General features: G+C 36.7%; 1 protein-coding gene across 5 annotated transcripts in view; it reads left to right on the top strand.

The window, feature by feature from the left end:
• The window catches only part of synrg (synergin, gamma), a 48,273-nt gene extending 26,456 nt beyond the window's left edge, over nt 1-21,817 (top strand). For 3 of the 5 annotated variants that reach the window (XM_079885205.1, XM_079885204.1, XM_079885203.1), the window contains 7 exons: nt 1,220-1,765; nt 4,325-4,488; nt 4,659-4,712; nt 7,042-7,138; nt 7,967-8,115; nt 9,644-9,754; nt 20,721-21,817. In XM_079885205.1, the coding sequence (XP_079741331.1) occupies nt 1,220-1,765; nt 4,325-4,488; nt 4,659-4,712; nt 7,042-7,138; nt 7,967-8,115; nt 9,644-9,754; nt 20,721-20,852 (1,253 nt within the window). In that variant the 3' untranslated portion in view covers nt 20,853-21,817. Of the gene's footprint in view, nt 1-1,219; nt 1,766-4,324; nt 4,489-4,658; nt 4,713-7,041; nt 7,139-7,966; nt 8,116-9,643; nt 9,755-10,437; nt 10,477-15,648; nt 15,682-20,720 lie in introns of all 5 variants that reach the window. The other 2 variants (XM_079885201.1, XM_079885202.1) reach the window with 2 other exon arrangements.
• The last annotated feature ends 1,109 nt before the right edge of the window (nt 21,818-22,926 follow it).

Here is a 22,926-nt window from a genome sequence, read left to right as displayed (position 1 = left end):
TAGTTTGGAATAAAAAAAAAAAAATTATTTATAAAAATGGATTCATTTAAAATACATTTCAGTCATCTTGAGACCCCCTTTTGGCCCCAGCCTCCTGGTTGAGAACCACTGGTGTAGATTAAATAAAATCCGAACCAGAAGTTTATCAACATAGAACGGTAGTCCCACCACTAAATGGGCAATTTAGACAACTTGACAGCCTAAATACATTTTTTTGTATGGCCTAGCTTCATATACTTTTGAAAGTGTATTACTACTATAAATGCTGCTTTAATTAAATGCAGATTCTGTCAGTAAAACTACACTTTTATTCAACCCAGAACATCCTATTCTACAATTATACAACAACAAGAAAGTACTTACCTGCTAAACTGTATTATAACTATAAATGTACTAAAATTTGTTAACCTAAAAATGAAAAATCTGTCATTAATTACTCAACCTCATATTGTTCCAAACCCGTAAGACTTTCGTTCATCTTCGGAACACAAATGAAGATCTTTTTGATGAAATCTGAGAGATTTCTGTTCCTCCATTGACAGCTACGCAACTACCACTTTGATGCTTCTAAAAGTTCATAAAGAGATTGTAAAACTAATCCATATGAATTTGAATTAAGCATTTCAGTCAATTTTCTGAAGAGACTCGATCGCTTTATATGATGAACAGATTGAATTTAGGCTTTATTAACATATAAACATTGATCAGCAAACATAAACAGAAGCTCAACTGTACTTGCTTGACGCACGAGTACAAACCTCTTGCAGAAGCTCAAACATGATGCGTAACACGAGAATGAACCTCATTGGTTCTTGCTGAAGCTCAAACGTGCTGCGTAACACGAGAATGAACCTCATTGGTTCTCGCACGTCAAGTGAACATGCTTGAGCTTCCGTTTACCACATCTCATGTGTGTTGATGGATGTTTATATGTGAATAAAAGTCTAAATTCAAACTGTTCATCATATAAAGTGACCAAGCCTCTTCAGAAAAGTTGAACTAAACCGCTCAATTCATATGGATTAGTTTTAAAGCTTTTTAGAGTCAAAATGGTAGTTGTGTAGCTGCCCTTCACAGATCTTCATTCATGTTCCGAAGATAAACCGAAGTCTTAAAGGTTTGGAATGACATGACGGTGAGTAATACATTTTTGGGTGAACCACCCTTTTAAGGCACTGAAACCTAAAAGTTCATGGATGTTCCATGTTGTCATTTACAGAGTCTGATGATTTGAAATTTGACCCCTTTGGCACATCTGCCGTCAGCAGTCTGGGCAGCTACGACTGGTCCGACAAGGACGATCTCCCATCTGGTCAAGGAAAGAAGCTCCAGGGAGAGTCTCAAGGTGGACTGCCATCTTCAGCTGTTGTCCATAGGAAAGAGACATTTTTCGGGAGCTCTGAGAACATCACCCACACCACAGTTGCCAAGGTGACCACCTTCCCAATCGAAGACGGTGGCTCCACCGCTGAAAACCAGTTCGAAGCCTTCGCTGACTTTGGCTCCATTGAACAGGCCGGCCAAGATGACGACGACGACTTTGGCGACTTTGCCAGCACGGTTTCTGAGAAATCCGACTCCCCTCCTGGAATCACAGAAGCAGAGAGCAACCAGGGCGAAATGACAGATGAGTTTGGAGCCTTCCAAGGAGACAAGCCCAAATTTGGCAAGTCAGATTTCTTGAAGGCCAGCACACAGGCCAAGGTCAAATCCAGCGAAGAAATGATCAAGAACGAACTCGCCACCTTTGACTTGTCTGTGCAGGGTAAGTGTCATCACAATATTTTATGCTAAAACATTAGCATAACCGTAGCTGTATTATTTCAAAGTGCTGCGTCCTCCAGAGGACATTTGTCGGTCGCAGACATTATCAAGGATGTCTCATTTCAGAAAAGTAACCATTAGAAAATTGACCATTATTTCTTGTAAAGCGTAAATTGTTGTCATTTCTTTTGACTTTGCAATGTAATAGTTACTTTTCTGAAATGAGGCAGCCTCAATGACGTATGCGATTGACAAATGCGACCTCCGGAGAGACACAGCAAATGGATCTCATTCCCTAAGGGAATTTGTGCATGAAATCTGCATACAAAATGTTGTTACAAACAAATCATGAGTCACCAATAACTTATGTACAAAAATGTATTCTAAATATACAAAACCTGTAGGAATAACTTAAACCACACGAATGCAAAAGTCACATAATCGAGATGACTTTATAATCGCATTGATGAATTTTATGCATGGATATTTAATCTTAAATATTTCTTAATATACAGTGAAAGAGTAAGAAATGCTGCGTTATAGCTCTCTGATACATACATGTACAGCTGCAAATAAGAGCTCTGTAATCTGAGTCTGTATAAAAGGTGTTTATTGTGTTGGAACTGGTTTTGAGGAGTGCACCATTTTTCAAGGATCTTGTTGCACGTGCTCAGAAGAAAACGCGTCTTTAGAGTAAAATTCATAGGCTTTCTGAGAGTGACGAAAGGTTGTGAAACTTGGTTTTGTGAAACACGAAAGCACTTTTTATGCAAATGACTAACCTTGGGCACTCGGTCGCTCATTTATAATCCAAATTCATTAACATTAGAATGAGGTTAAGAACAAGTTCTCTTGTGCGTACCAATATGGAAATAATCCACGCAATTATTTGTGAATGAGACCCAATGAGTGCATTGGATCCAGTGCATCTCCACAGCTGCATTCTCTCTGAAAGTCAACAGATGGCAGAGTGGCATCTGATGCGCACGGCAATGTCAATATATAAACATTACCACCCGAATCCCTCATCACCTTGGTTTTTCATCCTCGCTCCCCAATAATGCATTAGCACTTACTCAATGAGATAAAAGCTTATTTGCCTCTTATTGATCCCCACCCACATCTGCTAAATTTCATTTGTTCAAACAAAAGAGGGTTTACTCCTCTGCCAACCTCCTATCAGACAGTTAATCTGAGGAGTGAGGTTTGTGCAGGAATGGATTGGCGGCTGAAACCATGGCGAGACTGATGTGGTTCTCAGCGGGGGGGTGGGGGTGATTTACCTGTCGCTGCGTCACATGAGCTTGTTGTGCCGCTGTCCGTCTGCTTGCTTATGTGTGCACGGCATGCTTTTCGTGCCAGTTTGACTGTGTGATGCCTCATGAATAATGTATTTCTGTATTACTATGCTGCTCTTTTGCACATAATTATCATTTGTTGCAAATGAGGTGTTTGAGGTCTGTGTTGTGGCCCCACCGTGGATTAGCAATGACAGTTTGTGTGCTTCGGAAAGTTTTAATTATACAGCAGGATCAACAATTAAACTCATACATTAAATATAGAGCGAGTATGGGGTAAGATGTGTCATCCCCTTTGTCACATGACCTGTCTAAATATTTAAATGCATATGTATTAAAAATACAATTCAAATAGACCTCTTCTGTGAAGTGCATGTTTTTAATATCTGATTTAATTTTTGTAATTTTTTTATTTTCCATGACATGTCGGGGTGGTACAGCTCATTAAAATAATTTAACTTTTGAACCAAAATGCTAAAGTAGTCTGACAATCCTATTATTTCTTAGAAAAAAAAATGTTTTAACAGAACCTTATATAATTCTTTTTTTTTTTTTGATATTGGGTATATTATAATTATAAATGTCCGCCAAAGTAACATGGTGCGATCTACATGCATAAAAAATAACCATAAAACAGGAAATGTTAGGAAATGACAAGGCAAGGTTTTACAAGCTAATTTTGTGGTATGACTCATGATGTGTTATTTTTATATTATTTACATACTGTTATAAAAATATGAACTAATTTAAAATATGAAAAAATACTACATTTTCAGTTTTCATTTTAATTTTACTTATAAGTTTTAGTAATGTTATGTGCTTTCATCCTTTAGTTTTTGTAAATATTTTTTTGTAAATAGTTTTAGTAATTTTAGTACTTCCAACTTGTTTCAGTTTCTAATGTTTCTATTTCTAATGTGTTTGTCATCTAATATTTATATTTTATTTCAGCTTGATTTCAATGACCAAAAGTTTATTTTTTACCTTGGATAATATATATTACATTTTTTATTTTAAATAACATACTACTATATTATCAGTTTTACTTGGTAGTTATATTACATGATGTTTTATCGTCATTAAATTGAAACTTTCTTGCAAATGGTTTTGTTTTTTTATATTATTATTTTTACTTTAAAGTTTCATATGAGTCCCACAAGAATACAAAGAGTATGTACTTGGCAATCATTTTAAATCTAGTTGTTTCATGTTCTTTATCATGGACATTCCCATTTGTCATTGACCCATGTATTTGTACAAAGGTTCCCATAAGCGTAGCCACAGTCTGGGAGAGAAAGAAATCGTACGGTCCATCCCCTCTCCTGCCCCTGAGCAGCCCTTCAGAGACCGCTCCAACACCCTAAATGAAAAACCAGCGCTGCCGATCATCCGCGACAAGTATAAGGACCTCACAGGAGAGGTGGAGGTCAGTCACTTGCTCTCTGTTCTTCTCCTCCCTCGTTCTCTTTGAGCACACAGACCGGTTCTCCTTGTTGAATACAGCCTGAGGTTTCTCAATGAACAAAGCTCTCATTCGGTTTCATCTTTTTTTTATTGTTTTTCTCCCACTGTCTCTCGTCCAAACACTCCTGGCAGGAGAGCGAGCGATATGCGTACGAATGGCAGAGGTGTTTGGAGAGCGCTCTACAGGTAACGTATATATCGACACACATTCATAAAGAGCTTTGTATACACTTTAAATCTCTATCAGTCTCTAGATAGACTTAAAATATCAAAATACCAAAACCAACTAAAAGTGTGATCTGATTGCTTGTGATCTGATTGCCAGATCATAGATTCAGCAGTTGCTCATTTCTCAAGCAGTAACGATAGCCAATCATCAGAGGTCATTTAAATACTGTTTCAAAGGTATAGTAGCAAAAGCTGCCTGGTTGTTTAGAGGTCCCTGCCAGCCAAAAGATACTTGATGTTTAATATAAAGTTATACAGAGTAGGATTTTGGAACCCAACATGTTGCCACAAATATAAACCTGTGGCCTTATTTATAAAATGCACATGCAGTTGGAATTGATCCTAAATTCCATAGATTTTATCCTACATCCTAAGTGAGGAACAAATAGGGATTTATAAAGGCAGAAACTGATGTGAAAATGTTTAATGTGGACGCCAACTGAAGAGCATGCGTACAAACTTTTTGGTGCTCCAGTAATTCAATTAATTCATAATTATGGAATGATATGCATTAATATAATTATATGAGCAAATTATAACTGCTTTGTTATAATTACATCACTGAAATGAATTCATTTATATTAATGATTTCCTGAAAATAACAATAATAAATGCCTACAAACACGCATAGTGAAACCAGGCCATGCCATACATTGTCTGAGAGCGCGCTTGGATTTCCTTGCCTATTGATGATGAGTGCCATACTTTTCTGAATCATAAAGGGATATTTGTGGGCGTTCTGTAGGTGGAGTTGATGCGCTTGTACACATTGCTGTGAATTTAAGATGAACTGTGATTTATAAAGAGGGATACATTAATGAAAAGAAATTTGTGCATACGGACATTTTATAAATCTTTCATAGAAACATTTTAGAAACTGTTTTATGTTCGCATTTACGATCATTACATATACATTTGATTGTTGGTTGTTGCAGTGCTGTGCTGGCTTGTTAGAGGAAAAAGTAATGGATTTATAAAGAAGGACTGTTTTAGGTGTGGGAAACCTAAAGGGAATATTTCAGGCTGGACATTTTAAAATCTTTTTAACATAAATTCAGTACATATTTCATAAAATCCCCCCTTTTTTACTGCTTAAAGGGATAGTTCGCCCAAAAATGAAAATTATGTCATCATTTACTTTTCAAAACTTGAATGAGTTTCTTTCTTTGATGAACACAAGAAGATATTTTAAAGAATTTTGGTAAGCAAACAGTTGACAGTATCCATTGACTTCCATAGTAGGAATAAAATAGGCAATGGCTACTGTCAATTGTCTGGTTACCAACATTCTTTAAAATATCTTTTGTGTTCAACAGAAGAAAGAAACTCATACAGGTTTGGAACAACATGAGGGTGAGTAAAAACATTTTCAATGTTGTAATTTAGACAATGAAGTCTAGACGACAAGTGCTGCTTATGGTTTGTTCATCCACAGTCCTGATGATAAGTCTACTGCCACCTGCTGGAATGGAGACAGTTATTTCTTCTCTAACCGAGATGCAGAATGTACATTAGTTGGCCGTTGGCTTTTATTCTTTGTGGTGTGTTCGAGGTCAACTGGCTTAAACGCAGGTGACACCGCAGTTGGCTTTCATTGCGTCTAGATTTTTGTTGGTTTGGTGTGTCTGGGCCTTATGGCTTACTGTGTTCTGCGAAACACAAATAAAGGTATCGAATAATTATCAGTACAATGTACCCCTTTGACTTTTATTGTAATGGCAGAGACAAATCTTCAAAATATCATTTTTTGCGTTCCTCAGAAGACAGAGAGTCAATATGAAATGATTACAAGGTTTATTTTTTTGAGTGCACTTTCCCTTTAAGCAATTTCAAGTCATTCACATTAGATGGATTCTTGTGTTTAGACTGGAGTAGTAGTCTAATGTTCAATGATGAGGACACAAAATTACTTTTGTAACGTCTACTGAATCTGCTTTCCTCGGTGTAATGTTTTTGAATAACAGTATATTCATTTGGGGGCTTTTCTCAGGAAATATTGATATATGAAATCATTTGTGATAATCCAGGATTAAAATAAACATTTAGGCCTGGTTTCACAGACAGGGCTTAGATTCAAGCCAGGATTAGGCCTTAGTTCAATTTGGACATTCAAGGAGCTATTTTTTTGTTTGTTTTGTTTAAATGTGTGTGCATCTTGAGACAAAACAATGCTTTCATTTAAAGCAGATCGTGCTAGTCTAGGACTAGTCTTAAGCCTTGTCTGTGAAACCGGGGCATAATGTAAAATATGGCCACTTTACAGCCATGTCTTTTCTTCCCCTTTCAGGTCATCAACACTGCTAATAACACCCTTAATAGCATCAGCAGTTCCACAGTGTGCACAGAGGTCATCCAGTCAGCACAGGGGATGGAGTACCTCCTGGGTGAGACTACGCCTACATTCACTTCATTTACTGATCAGAGACCAGCATTACCCATCAGAAGCGATATCAGTAAATCTCATAAGATCAGCTATGTCACACAATATCTTCATGCACATTCATTCCTGCTCCTCATGCGTCCCTGCAGTCTTCCGTCAAACAGACAGGCCAGGTGTTCTGGTTATCTGCTTCCTATTTCTGTAGTCACACACACTCAGGGTGGCTTTAATGAGCTGTACGTGCCTATGCTGGCAGGAAGGGAACACGGGGTGCTGCTGTTACATAGAAACAAACCGTTAAAGCTCTTTGATCCGGCTCTAGCGATTGTGACTGGAGACAGAGCAGGGCATTGTGGGTCTGACCGACCGGGGGAGTCTAGTGTTACAGAGCAGAGCAACTATTCTGGGACGCTCTTATGGGTTCAGCTTAAAAGGACATTCAGCACTGGGGAGTGCTGGGAACGGCACCGCCGTGTTATTGTTTCTCCTGTTTGGTTATGCACAGGGTCTGTTCACACTGCACACAAATCCACACAGTGTTATCAATATCTGTAATACTTTCACTTTGGTTGCTATAGTAATGATGGCAAGAGAAAACTGGAAATACTGTTTCCACAAAAACTGACTCAAAAGGAAGAGCATATTTGAGTTGGCTGCTATGATGAATAGCCTCCAGCCTTTCTCATGCCATAGCAATCACAACTATCATTATCATAGCAAATTTCTATATTCATTGACACTCTTGGTTTTGCATTTCATTGAATTGTGTTCTTTGTGTGTTTGGGAAGGTTTTTACATGACACAAATGTTGTTTTTTTTGTGTATATATCAGGTGTGGTGGAGGTGTATCGCGTAACCAAGCGTGTGGAGCTGGGTATCAAAGCCACGGCCGTTTGTTCGGAGAAACTACAGGAGCTACTTAAAGACATCAGCCGTGTGTGGAACAACCTGATGGGCTTCATGTCGCTGGCAAACCTCACTGTGAGTTTATCAAATAAACAATACCAGATCTTGTAGTAAGTCCAGTAATACACAAATATTGATTAATGCATAATAGATGATTGGTTGATTTAAAATTTAGTATGAGTATAACTGAGGTAAATTGTGCTCTATGTGAGCGGTGAGCTCTGGAGCAGTAGACACTTCTATAAATGTGGCACAAAATACAGCCTAAAGCTATTATAAAATGAATTTAATTTAGTTTTTCTTTCAACAAATGCTATGTTCTGAAGGAGCTTAACCAGTTTAGTGTTGGTACTTGAAGTGGGTCACTCTTCACATCCTGATAGCAATCAATAATAGAAGTCGTCTAAATATTAAAGAATTTACATCTTCTGTGGAAGTCTCAGGACCCAAAAAAGATTTTATCCAATCATTGCATTCGGTCCAACAGACATCACATGTCATCAATGTGTCCCATGAGGCTTTGCAGAGTTGTAGTCAGTCACCAAGCGCCGCAAACAAACAGCAGACACCTTTTACAGTTCCTCCTGATACAAAACAACGAGCTTATGCTACGTTCACACCATGCCGTTATTACCCGTGACGCTGTTCACGTCCTCCGGCTCAGAGTAATGAGTTTCTATGTCAACACTATCAACACTGAAATTAGTCTGTAGCAGTCGGGTGATACAAGTCAGAGCTTGAAGTTGTTTACGGTCATTATTATTGTAATGTTATGTGCTTTGAGACATGAGGCAATTTAACACCATCTCTCGTGATGCTTTGCAAACTCTGCTGTCCTTGTTGCTTGCTATTGATAGCCTCTCCGAAATGTCCTACTCTAGCTTTAACCAGCTTAAACCATTTTAGTATATTATTTTATAACAGATAGTCAGTAAACAAAAATATAAAACAATTCATTTAAAAAAAGTTTTAAAGTATATCATATAAAATGTATCTAACTCAGTTTGAGTTTGAAAGAATTGTATCAGGAGTTAATGAGAAGTGAAAATCAACATTTTAATGCTTAATATTTCAATGCATATAGCATAGTTCTTACAAAAAACAAGGTATTTGTATCATGGTATCTGTTTGTTTATATCTTTATACTTACAATAGTTATACATACTGACAAAGTCATGAGTTACTAAAGTGTACCTTATTTGTGGAAAGTGAAATAATTGCATGACAAAGCTCTCTGCAGTGTGCTTATGGGAGAATATCGTTGCCAGCAGATAATATTAGAGTTGTGCGGTCAGATAATATCAGCTTGGGAAAATGACGTCTTGGCAGACTGCCGAAAACCCACAAACGTTCTGGAGCATAATAAAAATGAACGTGGTTAGAGAGTGGAGGGTTTGTCTCTGCACGGATCCTGCTATTTTGGCCAGATTCTGTAGCTGATGTATTGATCTGCAGGGCCAATCAACTGCTGTGAGGTTGTTCAGTGGCCAGCCGTTCAGTGGCCTCTGTGATCTGAAGTTTGAGTGACAGCCGGTGATTTGTGTGGTCCCAATTGCTTTTTTAGAACTGAATTCATGATGATTGTGTGTGTGTGTTTCTTTAGCCCGATGAGAGCTCACTGGACTTCTCCTCCTGTATATTGAGGCACGGCATTAAGAATGCCAAAGAACTGGCGTGCGGAGTGTGTCTGCTCAACGTGGACTCACGCAGCAAGGTCTGTACGCACCAAGCACACACACATCTTCATACAGTCATTAGCAACACGCACAAAACACAAATATATTGTTATTTTATGTTGGATAGTTCACCCAAAAATTCTGTGATTTATTTATTTACCCATGTTGTTCCAAACTCTCTTATATTTCTTCTGTGCAACACAAAAGCAGGAATTTTGAAGTATGTTCTGGTTGCTCTTTTCCATATCATTACAATGAATGGGAACCAGAGCTTTATTGGTTCGAGAAAGGATTCAAAAGCGCTATAAAAGCATCATGAAAATATATCAGTTGAGCTAATCAATGTTTAAATGTGAATAAAAGCCTATTCAATCTGTTCATCATATAAAGCGATCGTGTCTCTTCAGAAAATTTTGGATTAAACAAACAGTTCATAAAGAGATCGTAAAAGTTATCCATTTGAATTGAGCGAAGCGTCAAATTGGTAGTTGCGTAGCTGTCAATGGAGGGACAGAATTCATCTACAGATTTCATCAAAAATATCTTCATTTGTGCTCTGAAGATGAACGAAAGTCTTTCGGGTTTGGAACAACATGAGGGTGAGTAATTAATGAAAGAATTTTCATTTTTGGGTGAATTATCCCTTTAAATTTCCCATTCCAAAAAAAAAAAAAAAAAAAAATCCCTCCTGACTATTTCTTTGATTTTCACAATTTTACAGAAGAAAAACGAGAACACTTTTGGACGCCTGTTTAAAAGAGTAGGATTCATTGAACTGCCTCAACTCCAATTTGCAGCTTGTTGCAGGGGTCAGACAGACAAACCCGTGTGTTGCTGCCAAAATGACCAGAACTCACCTCTCGCCACTCAGCTCCTTTCAGACTGCCAAAAACAGCTCTCAGAGGCGTGCTCTGACTCATGCATCTAAATCTACAGACGCTCGGTCAAGGCCACGCTTTCATTCAAGTAGCTTTAGGTGTTTAATTTGGCAATAAGCTCTTAGCTCCTGTTTTCTGAGCATTTACAGAAATCTTTCATGTCGAGCTCGTATTGCCTAAGAGGCCAGTAAGTCTGATTGACGGCCAAAAAGCATGAGGCAGACGGCAAATAGGTGATGTATTCGTCATTTTGGCACCCCGGGGCGGTGAAGAACGAGTGGTATGGGGCAAATTAAATATCATAAGGGAATAGTTCACACAAAATTGTGTAATTTACTCACTTTCATTTCAACAAACCCTTATTTTAATTTTTTTTCTTCTATAGGACACAAAATATATTTAGCAGAATGTCCTAGATGCTCTTTTCCAGACCATGCAAGTGAATTAAAAATGATGGCATAAAAACAGCATTAAAGTGTTTCATATGACTTATGCACTATATTTGGTCATGAGTTTGACGTCAATAATACTTTGACTTTAAAAAGCAGCCACCTGTCAGTCAGACAGTAAGCTGTTACCAAATTGACTTGGTTCTCGTTTTCATTAAAAAAAAAATTTTTAGTATTGACTTGGTACCAAAGTAGTTTTTGGGTGAACTATCCCTTTTAATCATTAATCATTCTATTCATAAGCACAATCCAATCCTGTACTGGTTTAAACGCGTAATTGTCACTTTGCCACTCATAACATATAATGTTATGTATTAATATATAAAGTTAACATATAATGGCCAATCAGCTCGTTAAGATTCCTCGTCTCACTGAAACCCTCCTGAATCTCCCTCACATTAATGCGATGGTCAAGGGTTGCTGATGTAATAAGGGGTAAACATTGCTCAGAGTGCAATCAGGAAAGGAGGGGCTCAGAGCAGCAAGGAATCATGGGACGGATGTCTGAGGAGCAGATGCAGCTCAGTCATCAGTCACGGCAACCAAAAACACAGGTGCTAATAGATCCGCCGAACACATCCAGCCCGCCGCAGATTAATAGAGCCGTCTCCGTCTGCTCCTGACATCCGATTAATATCCCGCTTTTTTAATTACGTTTTTGGTGGGTTTGGGAGGCAGCGTCACTGTCTGGGGCGAATGAAATCAGGGTTTTGAAGGTGGAGCTGCATCTCTGAGATGAGATGTTTTTAAAGGTGGGGGTGTTGGGCTACAGGTGGAGATTTTCACTGGGGTGTGGATGATTCACTCTGCTGACCTTGGGCTAGCATTCAGTTTCTCTCCCTGCCGGAGAAGGATGTGATCCTGCTGCATCTGCTAACAGGATTTATCTGCAGGAATGGGCAACAGTGTATTAACTTAGCACTTTGCATAGATTCGCTATGCAAACTAAAATAAAATGCTATATACACTACACTACCAGTCAAAAGTTTGGGGTTGGTAAGTTTTTGTTTATTTATTGTAAATGAGTCTCTTATGCTCAACAAGGCTGCATTTGATTTAATATATTAAAAATACAGTTAAAAACAGTAATATTTAAAAAATGTTGTATTTCAGCATCATTACTCACATGATCACATGGTCCTTCAGAAATCATTCTAATAGGCTAATTTGCTGCTCAAGAAACATTTCTGATTCTTACCAATATTTGGTTGTGCTGCTTAATGCTTTTGTGGAAACCATGATGTATATATTTTTAGGAGTCTTTAAAGAAAGGTTTTGACATAAAAACATTTATAATGTTACAAAAGAATGTTTCTGTCACTTTTATTACATTTTAATGCATCCTTGCTGATTATTAATTGAGTACTAATTTAAAACTAATTTAAAAAACTTACTGACCCCAAATTTTTTAACGTTAATTTTAATACAAAATGGTTACATTTTACAATTATTTTACATTAATATTATAACTTATTATCGTAAAATTAAGCTTAAATTAAACTTGTTTTATAAGACATAACATTTTTACTTGCTTTTCCAATGTATCTAGCTAACCACACAACTCAAGTTGTGATCTCTGTAAAGGTTTTTGCAACACTAGCTTCAACAAATTGAACTGCAAAAATAACGATTGTTATCCATCAGGTTTCCCAAACCATCTAATTGGTTTCCTGCGAAACTTCTCATTACATGTAGTCCTGCCATTTGTTGAGCTAGATGCATCAAACCACTCCCAACAAACAGCGTTTAGGAAGCGTCCCATTGTTTACATGCTTCACCAAGTCAACCTGCGAATGACATACTTTTAATACTTTCTCATAGTTAACTGTGCAGAGACAATTATGTGTTTTGATATAAAAAATTGCATACTTCAATTAACAATTAACTAGAAGTAGTTATAGATTCTCAAAAGACTGTGAGCAGGAAACAACTTTCAGAATGAATATTTAGATTATATGCGGTATATCCAGGATATGATATGAATTTGTTGTGTTCAGAACGATTTGAAAGTCTGGTAGTGTATGATCCTCAGTCATTTAGTGTATGGTTCCCAGCTTTTCCTTGGTAGCCATTTACAAAGTCGACAAGTGTATGATGCCTAGTGTTTTTAAATCTGTTCAGAATTTAAGTCATGTAGTGTATATTCCAGCCTTAAATGTCACACTAATACAGCATCCTATTAAAAGCCCTTTCTCTGTGAGGTGGGCATCCATGCTAAAATGAGAATAGATGCCAGGTTATTTAATTCAAGTACCTGTAGTAGCACAGCTGGTTGCACCTAATGTGAAAAACAATAACAAGTAGCTGTTGATAGGAAGCCATTAGTTTGTATTTATGCTGTATCTACTGAAGCAAAGTTTAGTTCAGCACACCTTTTACATTATGCCATACAGGAGCTGTCTCAAATGTAATAAGAATTCTGGCAGAGTGGAATGTTTCAGAAACAGCAGTTCATCGATCTTTGATAGATATTCGGCCTCTGCTTTTTTTTATTATGCAAAATCATTGAAGCAAAACATGTAAGAAGTCTTGTTGTTTTGAACGTCCTCCCATGACATGGTTGGTAAACAAACAAGCTAGTTACTGTAGTACCCTTGCAGCTAATTAAATGGAAGTCTTGCACATAAAAAACATGCAACCTGTTAGTTTTGCATTTATAAATGGTTGGCACAGTCTTAAAGTCATGGTCAATTAAATAGTGAATCGACAGTAAGAAATAAATGTTTTATTTTTTATGTTTTGAAAAATCAATACTTTTATTCAGCAAGGATGCATTAGATTAATCAAAAATGACAGTAAAGACATGTATAATGTTACAAAAGGTTTGAATTTCAAATAAATGTTCTTTTTGAACTTTCATCAAAGAATCCTGATTTTAAAAAATCATGTTTTTTACAAAAATATTAAGCGGCACAACTGTTTTTAACATCGGTAATAATAAGAAATGTTTCTTGAGCAGCAAATCAGCATATTAGAATGATTTCTGAAGGATCATGTGACACTGAAGACTGGAGTTATGTGGAAATAGTAATATTTCACAATAGTACAGTTTTTACTGTATTTTTGATCAAATAAATGCAGCTTTGGCGAGCATAAGAGACTTCTTTAAGGGTGTGTTCACACTTGGCATGTGTCGTTCGTTTAAACGAACCCTGGTGCGGTTGCTCTGTTAGTACGGTTCATTTGAATAAGTGTGAATGCTTATTCACACTTGGTGCGCACCAAACAATCAGACCAAGACCCCTGAAAAGATGGGTCTCGATCTACTTCCAAACGAACTCTGGTGCGGTTCGACTGATATATGAACGCAACAAGAACCAAATACATGTAAACAAACAAAAAACAGGAAGATTTGACCCTAAAAAGGGGTCACGAATGCTCACGAATATCAGTTTTCTTCTCGTCATAGTTGCAAGTTTGCCCGTCATCATAGTTTGTGTGTGACGGAAAGATTCCTGTCGCTGTTTTGACTCCATTACACATTTTATAAGCTCTTCACGAGTTCTCAGCTGGTCAAAATACCATCACATGTAGGCTACGCGCATATATCCCAGCACACAGCATTGGTTTGGATGTTCGGTAAGTTCCGTCTCAAAATAGGCAGTACATCATAAAAGCCGACCAATCAGGTTATGAACAAATCGTTATGACTTTAAGTTTGGTATCTTTTGCTTCGGTGATAAAAATGCCAATGTGAATGCTAATCGGACCAGGAGTCCGATTCTTGAGTCTGGACCAAGTGAACCGAACTACAAGTGTGAACTAAGGGTGCTTTCACACTAGCACTTTTGGTTTCGATTGGATGCTGTGAACGCAGTCTTCCGAACTCGGGTGCGCACCTGCAAACCGATTCATGTGAACTTAGAACGATTGCGTTCATATCAGCAGCGAAACGTACCAAAGTGAACCACTATTAATGATGTATGATTTGATAATCATAAGAATGTGTTTGTGTTTCACTCACTTTCCTGTAGAGCGTGACTGGCGTACTGCAAGCAGAGAGAATGTATCATTTCTGCTCGCCTTCAGCGCTTTGAGCATTTGCAGTACATTCGCAGCAGATAGACGCAAGTGGCGTTACGTACCGAAGCTTTAAAAAAAACCCAATGGTTCAAAAACAAAAATTATAAAAAGCGAGGTGAGCAACGCTATTAATTTTGCCGTCATTCCCAAGCAACGGGGGTAAAGAGCTGCTGCTTTGACGCAAACGCACCGCAGTTCGGACCCAAATAATATAATCTGAACACCATCCGGCAGGGGGAGGGAGAGCTGTCAAATTCCGGTTCAGACCAGGCAATCGAAACCAAGTGTGAAAGCACCCTAAAGAAAATGGTTGTATATGCATTTCCGGTGCTCGGTACAACCCCTATTAATGGTGCAAGCTGTCTTTGATGATACTTAGGAACTCTAGTTACATGTCATTGTTTTCACAGTTGCCCTTTCTTGTCTTGTACTGTTGCTAATTTACAACAAGCTTCCGCCTTTAAATGGACACTTTCTTCCACTGTGGGCTCTGGTGCTTTAGTTTTGCTCATTAACCAAACAAAAAGAGAAGAAAAAAGCTCTATACTAACGCTGATGCTGACTTGTTTATGCTACTTGCAGGCACTGACAAAAGACAGTCGCTCCAAATTAAGGGTAAATATTCCACTGTTTTTCTCAAAGCTTCACTTTAGTGAATGTAGGTTAAAGCTGTCCCTCACTGTCCTTCAGACTTTGTTGTAAGAGGGGTTGTCATCTTTGCAGGTAGGATGCACTCTGTGTTTGCAATCAGATAGTAATTAACCTTTCCGCCAGCTAAACAAGGTCGGTTGAATTAGGATGACCTTTTCAGTGATTCTGAGCCACCTGTTCATCTGAGAGGAGAGAGAGTGCGCTTGTGCAGCAGCTGCCGTCCCTCTGTGTAACACAGACACATACACACGTATACACACCGCGGGATCAGCCGTTCATCACACAGCATTGTTCAGATGTCCACTCAGACACGTACATTCTCTCTCACTGTCTGCTTTTCTTTTCCTAGTACAGAGATGAGCAAGTGCATCAGAGAGACAGACAGATGGTATATCATATATCTTTGACTATAGTTTGGTATTCCCAACTATCTTACAATACAGTAGACATTGTGATAGAAACATTTTCACTAGTGGTCTCAATTCTAGACCCCACTGTATTTTGTGTAATATGTATTCTTATTTTTATTACAAATATTTTACAATTCAGTTTAAAATAAAAAGATAACTGATTAAATTAATTTTGAAATGTAATAATAGAAATGTAAGATATTATATATGCAGTATGTATGTATATACTATATGTATATATATATATATATATATATATGTATATGTGTGTGTATATATATATATATATATATATATATATATATATATATATATATATATATATATATATATATATATATATATACACATACATACATACATACATACATATACACACACATATATACATATAGTATATACATGATGCATATATAATATCTTACATTTTCTATTATTACGTTTCAAAATTAATTTGCATGTAATTTTGATTACTTTTCAAAATTAATTTGCATGCATGTATGTTTGATTAGTGACCTATAAATAGTATTTAATAATAGTATAACATTATATTTAATAATACTGATTTAAAACATGGCAATGCAATCGCACTATGAGATACATAGTTGCAATTACAATAAATCTAAGTTGCAATAGAGTGTCATTTGTGTGTAGGGTTGGGTACCGAAACTCGGTTCCAATAGGGAACCGGTTCCGACGTAAACGGTAGTAACCAGACCGAATAAGAACGAAACTTTCGGTGCCTGACGTTTTTTACCGCCCCCTATAAAACATCTCGCGGCACGAATGATCCAATAATAAAACATCTCCAGTTAACCAGCAGAGCGTAGAGTTCCGCGCGTCTCGTGTGTGTAGAGTTTGCGTGTGTGTGCGTGAGCGACTTTAGAAGTTGTGCATTTCATATGTATTAGTTTGAGCATTCAGCAGTATACATGTATGTGTGACTACCTAGTGTACGTGTATGCAAGGGTTTCATATGTGCGTGAATGAAGTTTGATTTAAGCCCTAGACGTCGCCTCATATCTATTCGTTCTGGTGAAATCTCAAAATATAATGGACACAAAGTGTCCCTGCTTGATATACAACCACTGATGAGCATAATCGGTTTAAAAAAATAAATAAATAAATAAAAAACTACGAATGCGGATTAGAACCCAAAACCTCTGACACGCTTGACTAAAGTTCAAGTTCAGCTGCCAGTGTTCCTCTTCGGGTAAGTCTAGTATTTTAATGCCAACTGCAAATCTTGAATATCAAGTATGAAGTATATCAATATCAAGTATATTTATATGGCTATACTGTGTGTTAAATATTTCTGCTCAGTGTCAGATATTTCTCTGTTTTGTAAAAGTCATAATATGAGAAAACAAAATTTTGATCTTAACTCAAGTGTTTTGTGCTACATCAGTAGCTTTTTAAAGGGCACAATTTTTCATTTAATCAGAAATCAGAAAATCTTTTTCAGAAAATCACACACACACACACACACACACACACACACACACACACATGTCTGGTTCACTATCTTTGTGGGGACTCTCCATAGACGTAATGGTTTTTATACCGTACAAACTGTACATTCTATCCCCTTACACTGCCCCTGCCCCTAAACCTACCCATCACAGGAAACATTCTGCATTTTTACTTTCTCAAAACAACTCATCCTGTGTGATTTATAAGCCTTTTGAAAAGTGGGGACCGCTGGCTGGTCCCCACAATGTAGGTGATCTCAGGTTTTACTATTCTTATGGGGACATTTGGTCCCCACAATGTAATATAAACAAGGGCACACACACACACACACACACACACACACACACACACACACAGAGGTATTATTTTTTTGATAAAGTGTGTGCGGTTTAGTTTTCTTAAGTACCGTTTCAAGAACCGTTTAAGCACCGGAACCGTTTGAAAAATACCGAGTAGGTACTGGTATCGGATAAAACCTAACCAATACCCAACCCTATTTGTGTGATATAAAGTCGCACTTTGAGAAATAGTTGCAATTACGAGAAAGTCGAAATTATTAGAAATAGTGTGATTTGAGAGATATGAAGTTACATTGTGAGATATTAATTCTCAATAACGAGAAATAGTTGCAATTAAAAGAAAGTGTCATTTGCGAGAGAAAGTCACAATTGCGAGAAATAAGGTCGCAATTATGAGTGTCTTTTGCTGGATATAATCGCAACTATGAGAAATGAGGTCGCAGTTGCGAGAAATAAGGTTGCAATTGAGTGTCATTTGTAATTTAGTCGCAATTACAAGAAATAAGGTCGCAATTATTAGTCTTTTGCTAGATATAATCGCAATTACAAGAAATAAAGCCGCAAGTGTCCTTTTTTTAGAACATCTGTAATGGGAATGTACACGAGTAAAAACAAATTGACACAAGACAGATATCAAGATCCCCCTCTTGATTTTCATTTAGCTTTTCAACAAACATCCTTTAAACAGGACAATATTGTTTTACAAGAGAATTTAGAAGAAAGTGTGTGTGTGTGCACGCCGCGTGCATGCATAGTATCAGTGTGGGAGGGCATGATTCACAACATGAGTCATTTCTCCTTCCAGCATCGGGAGCTTCATTCTGCATAACATCCATATCATCACTGCCTTATCACAAATGCACAACTACAGCTGTGACTTTCAGAATGAAAGCACACTCGCACGCTTCGCATCGATATATTGAGTGAAGTTCACTGGGTTCTTGTTTCGCTTCTCTATATATAGAGCTTATGTAGGAGGATTGCGCACTTCTTTTTCTTTATTGATCCTACAAATTATGTCAGTACACCGTTGAGCTCTTGTCTCTTTCATGAAGAGTGGTGATATGCCACCCTGCAGTCAGATACTATATGACTAGTTCAATGTGCGGTCTGACATGTAGTTTAGAGACGCAGGTTGAATGTAGTACTTGTTGAGACGAGTTGGAAGGAATTTTCTGGGTTCAATACAGTTGGAGCTCTAATCGAGTTTCCACAAGGTCATTTTGACATGTCACTTTAGAAACGAACCACAGGTTATATTTGTTAAGTTGCTTATATGAATTCTTCCATGCAGAAATGTACATTATGGGCAGACAGTGTTATTTTAGTATCATTCATATACTATTATAGTTTCATATTTTTGAATTCGATTTTATTTTAGAAATTTTGTTGCGCGTGTCATTTTATTCGTTTTTTTGTTTGTTTTTGTAAATGCGTCTATAGTTTAAGTTTTAGTTATTAATACTTAATATGTTATTAATATAAGAAATGTTGCATGAACTAAATGAATAAAATAAATGTTGCTTTGTCAACAAGCTGAAATAAACATTAAGTGAAATAAAATTAATCCATTAAAAACATTTTCATTACTTGAAATAAATTAAGTTTATGCTTTTATGGCTAAAATAAATTAGGTAATGATAATATCATTAATTAGGTAATGATAATAACCCTGCTTATGAGCTGAACTTCTGGTCACAGTGTTTAGTGGCTTTACATGGTCATGACAGAAGTTGAAATATTGTATTATATTAGAGAAGGGTTAGTAAATGAATATTACTAGTCTTATAGTAATAAGTGTAATGTTCAAGTTTATTAAAATTCTGGCCAATACAGATAAGTGATGTTTTCCTGGTATGGGCAAAAACTGATAAATAACTGATATAAATATTCTCTGCTATATTGCCTAAATAAAAAATATATATTTTTTTTTAATTGTTTAAATTCGGACAAGTGAATTTAGGGGCCGTTTACACTACACTATCTTCAACTGAAAATGGAAACCTTTTTATGCATTTTGGCGTTCATTTACACGACAACAGCGTTTTGGGGGATTTTAAGTGCAAGTTTTTGAAAACCATACCATTTATCGTCTCCGTTTAAACTACAAAAACACGAATTTGTGAAAACTGCGCATGTCACGTCACATGTTCGGTCTATAGGCTCTAGTGTTTCTCTACAAAGTGACATCGCGGCGCCAACTACTGGCCTGGCAACAGAATACAGCATTTTTAGTCATTTTCGCGGATCTGTGTGAACAGGGATTGTTTTGACATTGGTGTAAACAAATGCGAAGAAAAACTTTTCAGTTTTTAGTGTATCGTTGTCATGTAAACGTGCCCTTAGACATCAAAACATTAAATGTAAAATGTATATTCATTTATTTATATTCATATGTAAAAATAGGGTAGATAACCGACATGATATTGGATTAAAAAAGCGTAATTTGTATTGAACCTAGAACATTCTTTTAAACCCACCTTAAAAACTTAATCCCCCGGTTACACAGACAACATTTAAGCCTAGTCCCAGACCAAAATCCATGTTTGAAGTGTTTTAACTGAAAGCAAATTGCACTGACATATTCTAACATTACTGATGTGCATCTTGAGACAAAACAATGGCACTGACACATTTAATTCTAAGGCACGTTTATAAAAGCTACTTAAATGCCCTAATTGAAATGATGCCTATTCCTGGCTTAATCTAAGCCTTGTCTGTGAAATCCTAGTAGATCAACCCCAACCTGTCCCTATCATTAAGTCGTACTTCATCTTATAAAATATTTTTTCTCACCTTTTCTTGCACAAATCCTCTGCAGGCCTTTAATTCCGAGACGGACAACTTCAAGCTCATGTACGGAGGTCACCAGTACCACGCCAGCTGCGCTAACTTCTGGATCAACTGCGTGGAACCCAAACCGCCGGGTCTCATCCTGCCCGACCTGCTCTAGAACCCTGATCCGCTGCCTGAAGGATCATGGGAGTCACTTTAACTGTTTAACGCTGTTTGCCTTTCAACCGGTACAGCTCTCGTCCACTTGAAATTGGGACGCAACTAGATCTAGATCTGCCATTGTCTGTAGGAAGCTCAGATAAGATGTACTACTGAATAATAGTTTATTTAAAATATTGTAAATGTGTCTTTGTCTTTACCTTTTTGGATCTGACTCGGTCATGTACAGATGTGTCTGGTTGGTTGATTCTTTGCTGTTGAAGTAAATACTGCAGAGCTGTTCTGAATATTAGACTTGTAATATAAAATCCATTAAACAATAAAGGGAAAACATTGGAAAGCATCAAAAACGTGTAGGAGAGATTACTGACATAACAGAGAAACATTTAGATATTGGTATTTTCTTTTATGTGTCATTATTTTCTGTTATTATTGTGCTGGAACACAAGTCACTTTTGTAGCGGGTCTGGAAACGGTCTTTGAATGCTTGTGAGTTTCTGAGAATCTTTTCCAAAGCATTAAGCCTGGGAGCTGTTCTGAAATGTTTTGATATTTACTGTTCTGAATTTAGATGTGACGCTTTTAAAGGACTTTGTTGTGTGACGCTCTGAAGGAAATTCAAAAGTCGGGGGATGTAAGAAGTACAGTTTCCCCCTTCTTCCAACTCAAGCAGAATGACCCTAAACATTCATAATGAATTCATTTCTTTTCATTGAGGCACTATTAATGAATTGATGAGGATACAAAAACGATTAAATGGCTTTGTGTACACGATGGTCATTGTTAGTTTTTTTACTGAGGTCTTAATGGTCTTTATTGTCATTGTATCATGAATCAAGTTCATCTCATTAATTCTTCTTAATTTATGAGCCTTTTCTGCTAAAATTATCCTGTGTCCTTTTATGTCTGTATTTCTGTTAATACTTGAAGCCAGTAAGGGCAAATTAAAATCTTTGAATGTTAGTATTGAATACAAATGTGAAATTTCTGTGTCCCACAGAGTGATTAGTCTGCATTTCTTCATCAGTATCTAGTGACAACACGTCCCTCACACTGACTCCCTCCCATTCACGGCAATATTACCTTGGCAACAGTTTCCAAGGATGAAAGACTTTGAATTTGTAACATTGTAAAAATGCATTAAGATTTAGTCCCAGTCTGTGCATTAAAAAAATAGTTTTTTCCCACCATTTTGATGCTGTTTTGACAGGCTGTTAGCTGTCAAAGTACAGAGTGGATGATGTTCTGTACTTGTCTTTATACACACATGACTAATAATAACCTTTATCCACCTAGTCTTCGCTGAACAACAAGGATTAGATTTAATGAGACTTCCTGCTCTGTTAATCCAGACATTCTACAGACTACACAGGAAGTGAAATTAAATTCTGTTCCATGCTCCTACACACTTAAAAACATTTTTTGCAGAAATGCCACTGAAGAAAAAAATGTGGGTTCCCCAAAGAACCATTCAGTAAACAGCCTCCTATTGCATTTGGGTCCGTTTTGACCCGGAGGTGGTACATAATTTTTTTTTAATTCATAGTTTTTTATGAAAATTAAACTTTGGTAGTGTGTTAAGACTGTAAAAATACACAATAATTTTTTTTCCGATTTTTGTTACAATTTATTTTTTATTTTTTAGATATAACATTTAAACTAAATTGTTTTAGTTTAGAACCTTTTGCACTCGGGTTCATTTTGACCAAAAGTGATCTGTGGCTTTACACATGAAGTTATGCCACATATATATATATATATATATATATATATATATATATATATATATATATATATATATATATATATATATATATATATATATATATATATATACATATATACATATATACATATATACATACATATATACATATATACACACATATATATATATATATATATATACACATAAATACACATATATATATATATATATATATATATATACACATTTAACAATTTAGGTACCATAGATTCTAATAAAAAACTTTTAAGAGTGTAAGCCTGCCATCCATTTAACAACAGCCAGTTCATCAGTCATGTACAGTATACAGTAGGGATATATTACT

This window comes from Squalius cephalus (assembly GCF_949319135.1).
Source record: "Squalius cephalus genome assembly, chromosome: 11".
NCBI classification, from domain to species: Eukaryota; Metazoa; Chordata; class Actinopteri; order Cypriniformes; family Leuciscidae; genus Squalius; species Squalius cephalus.
Note: the sequence above shows the minus strand (reverse complement) of the source record. Positions and strands in the feature narration are given on the sequence as shown.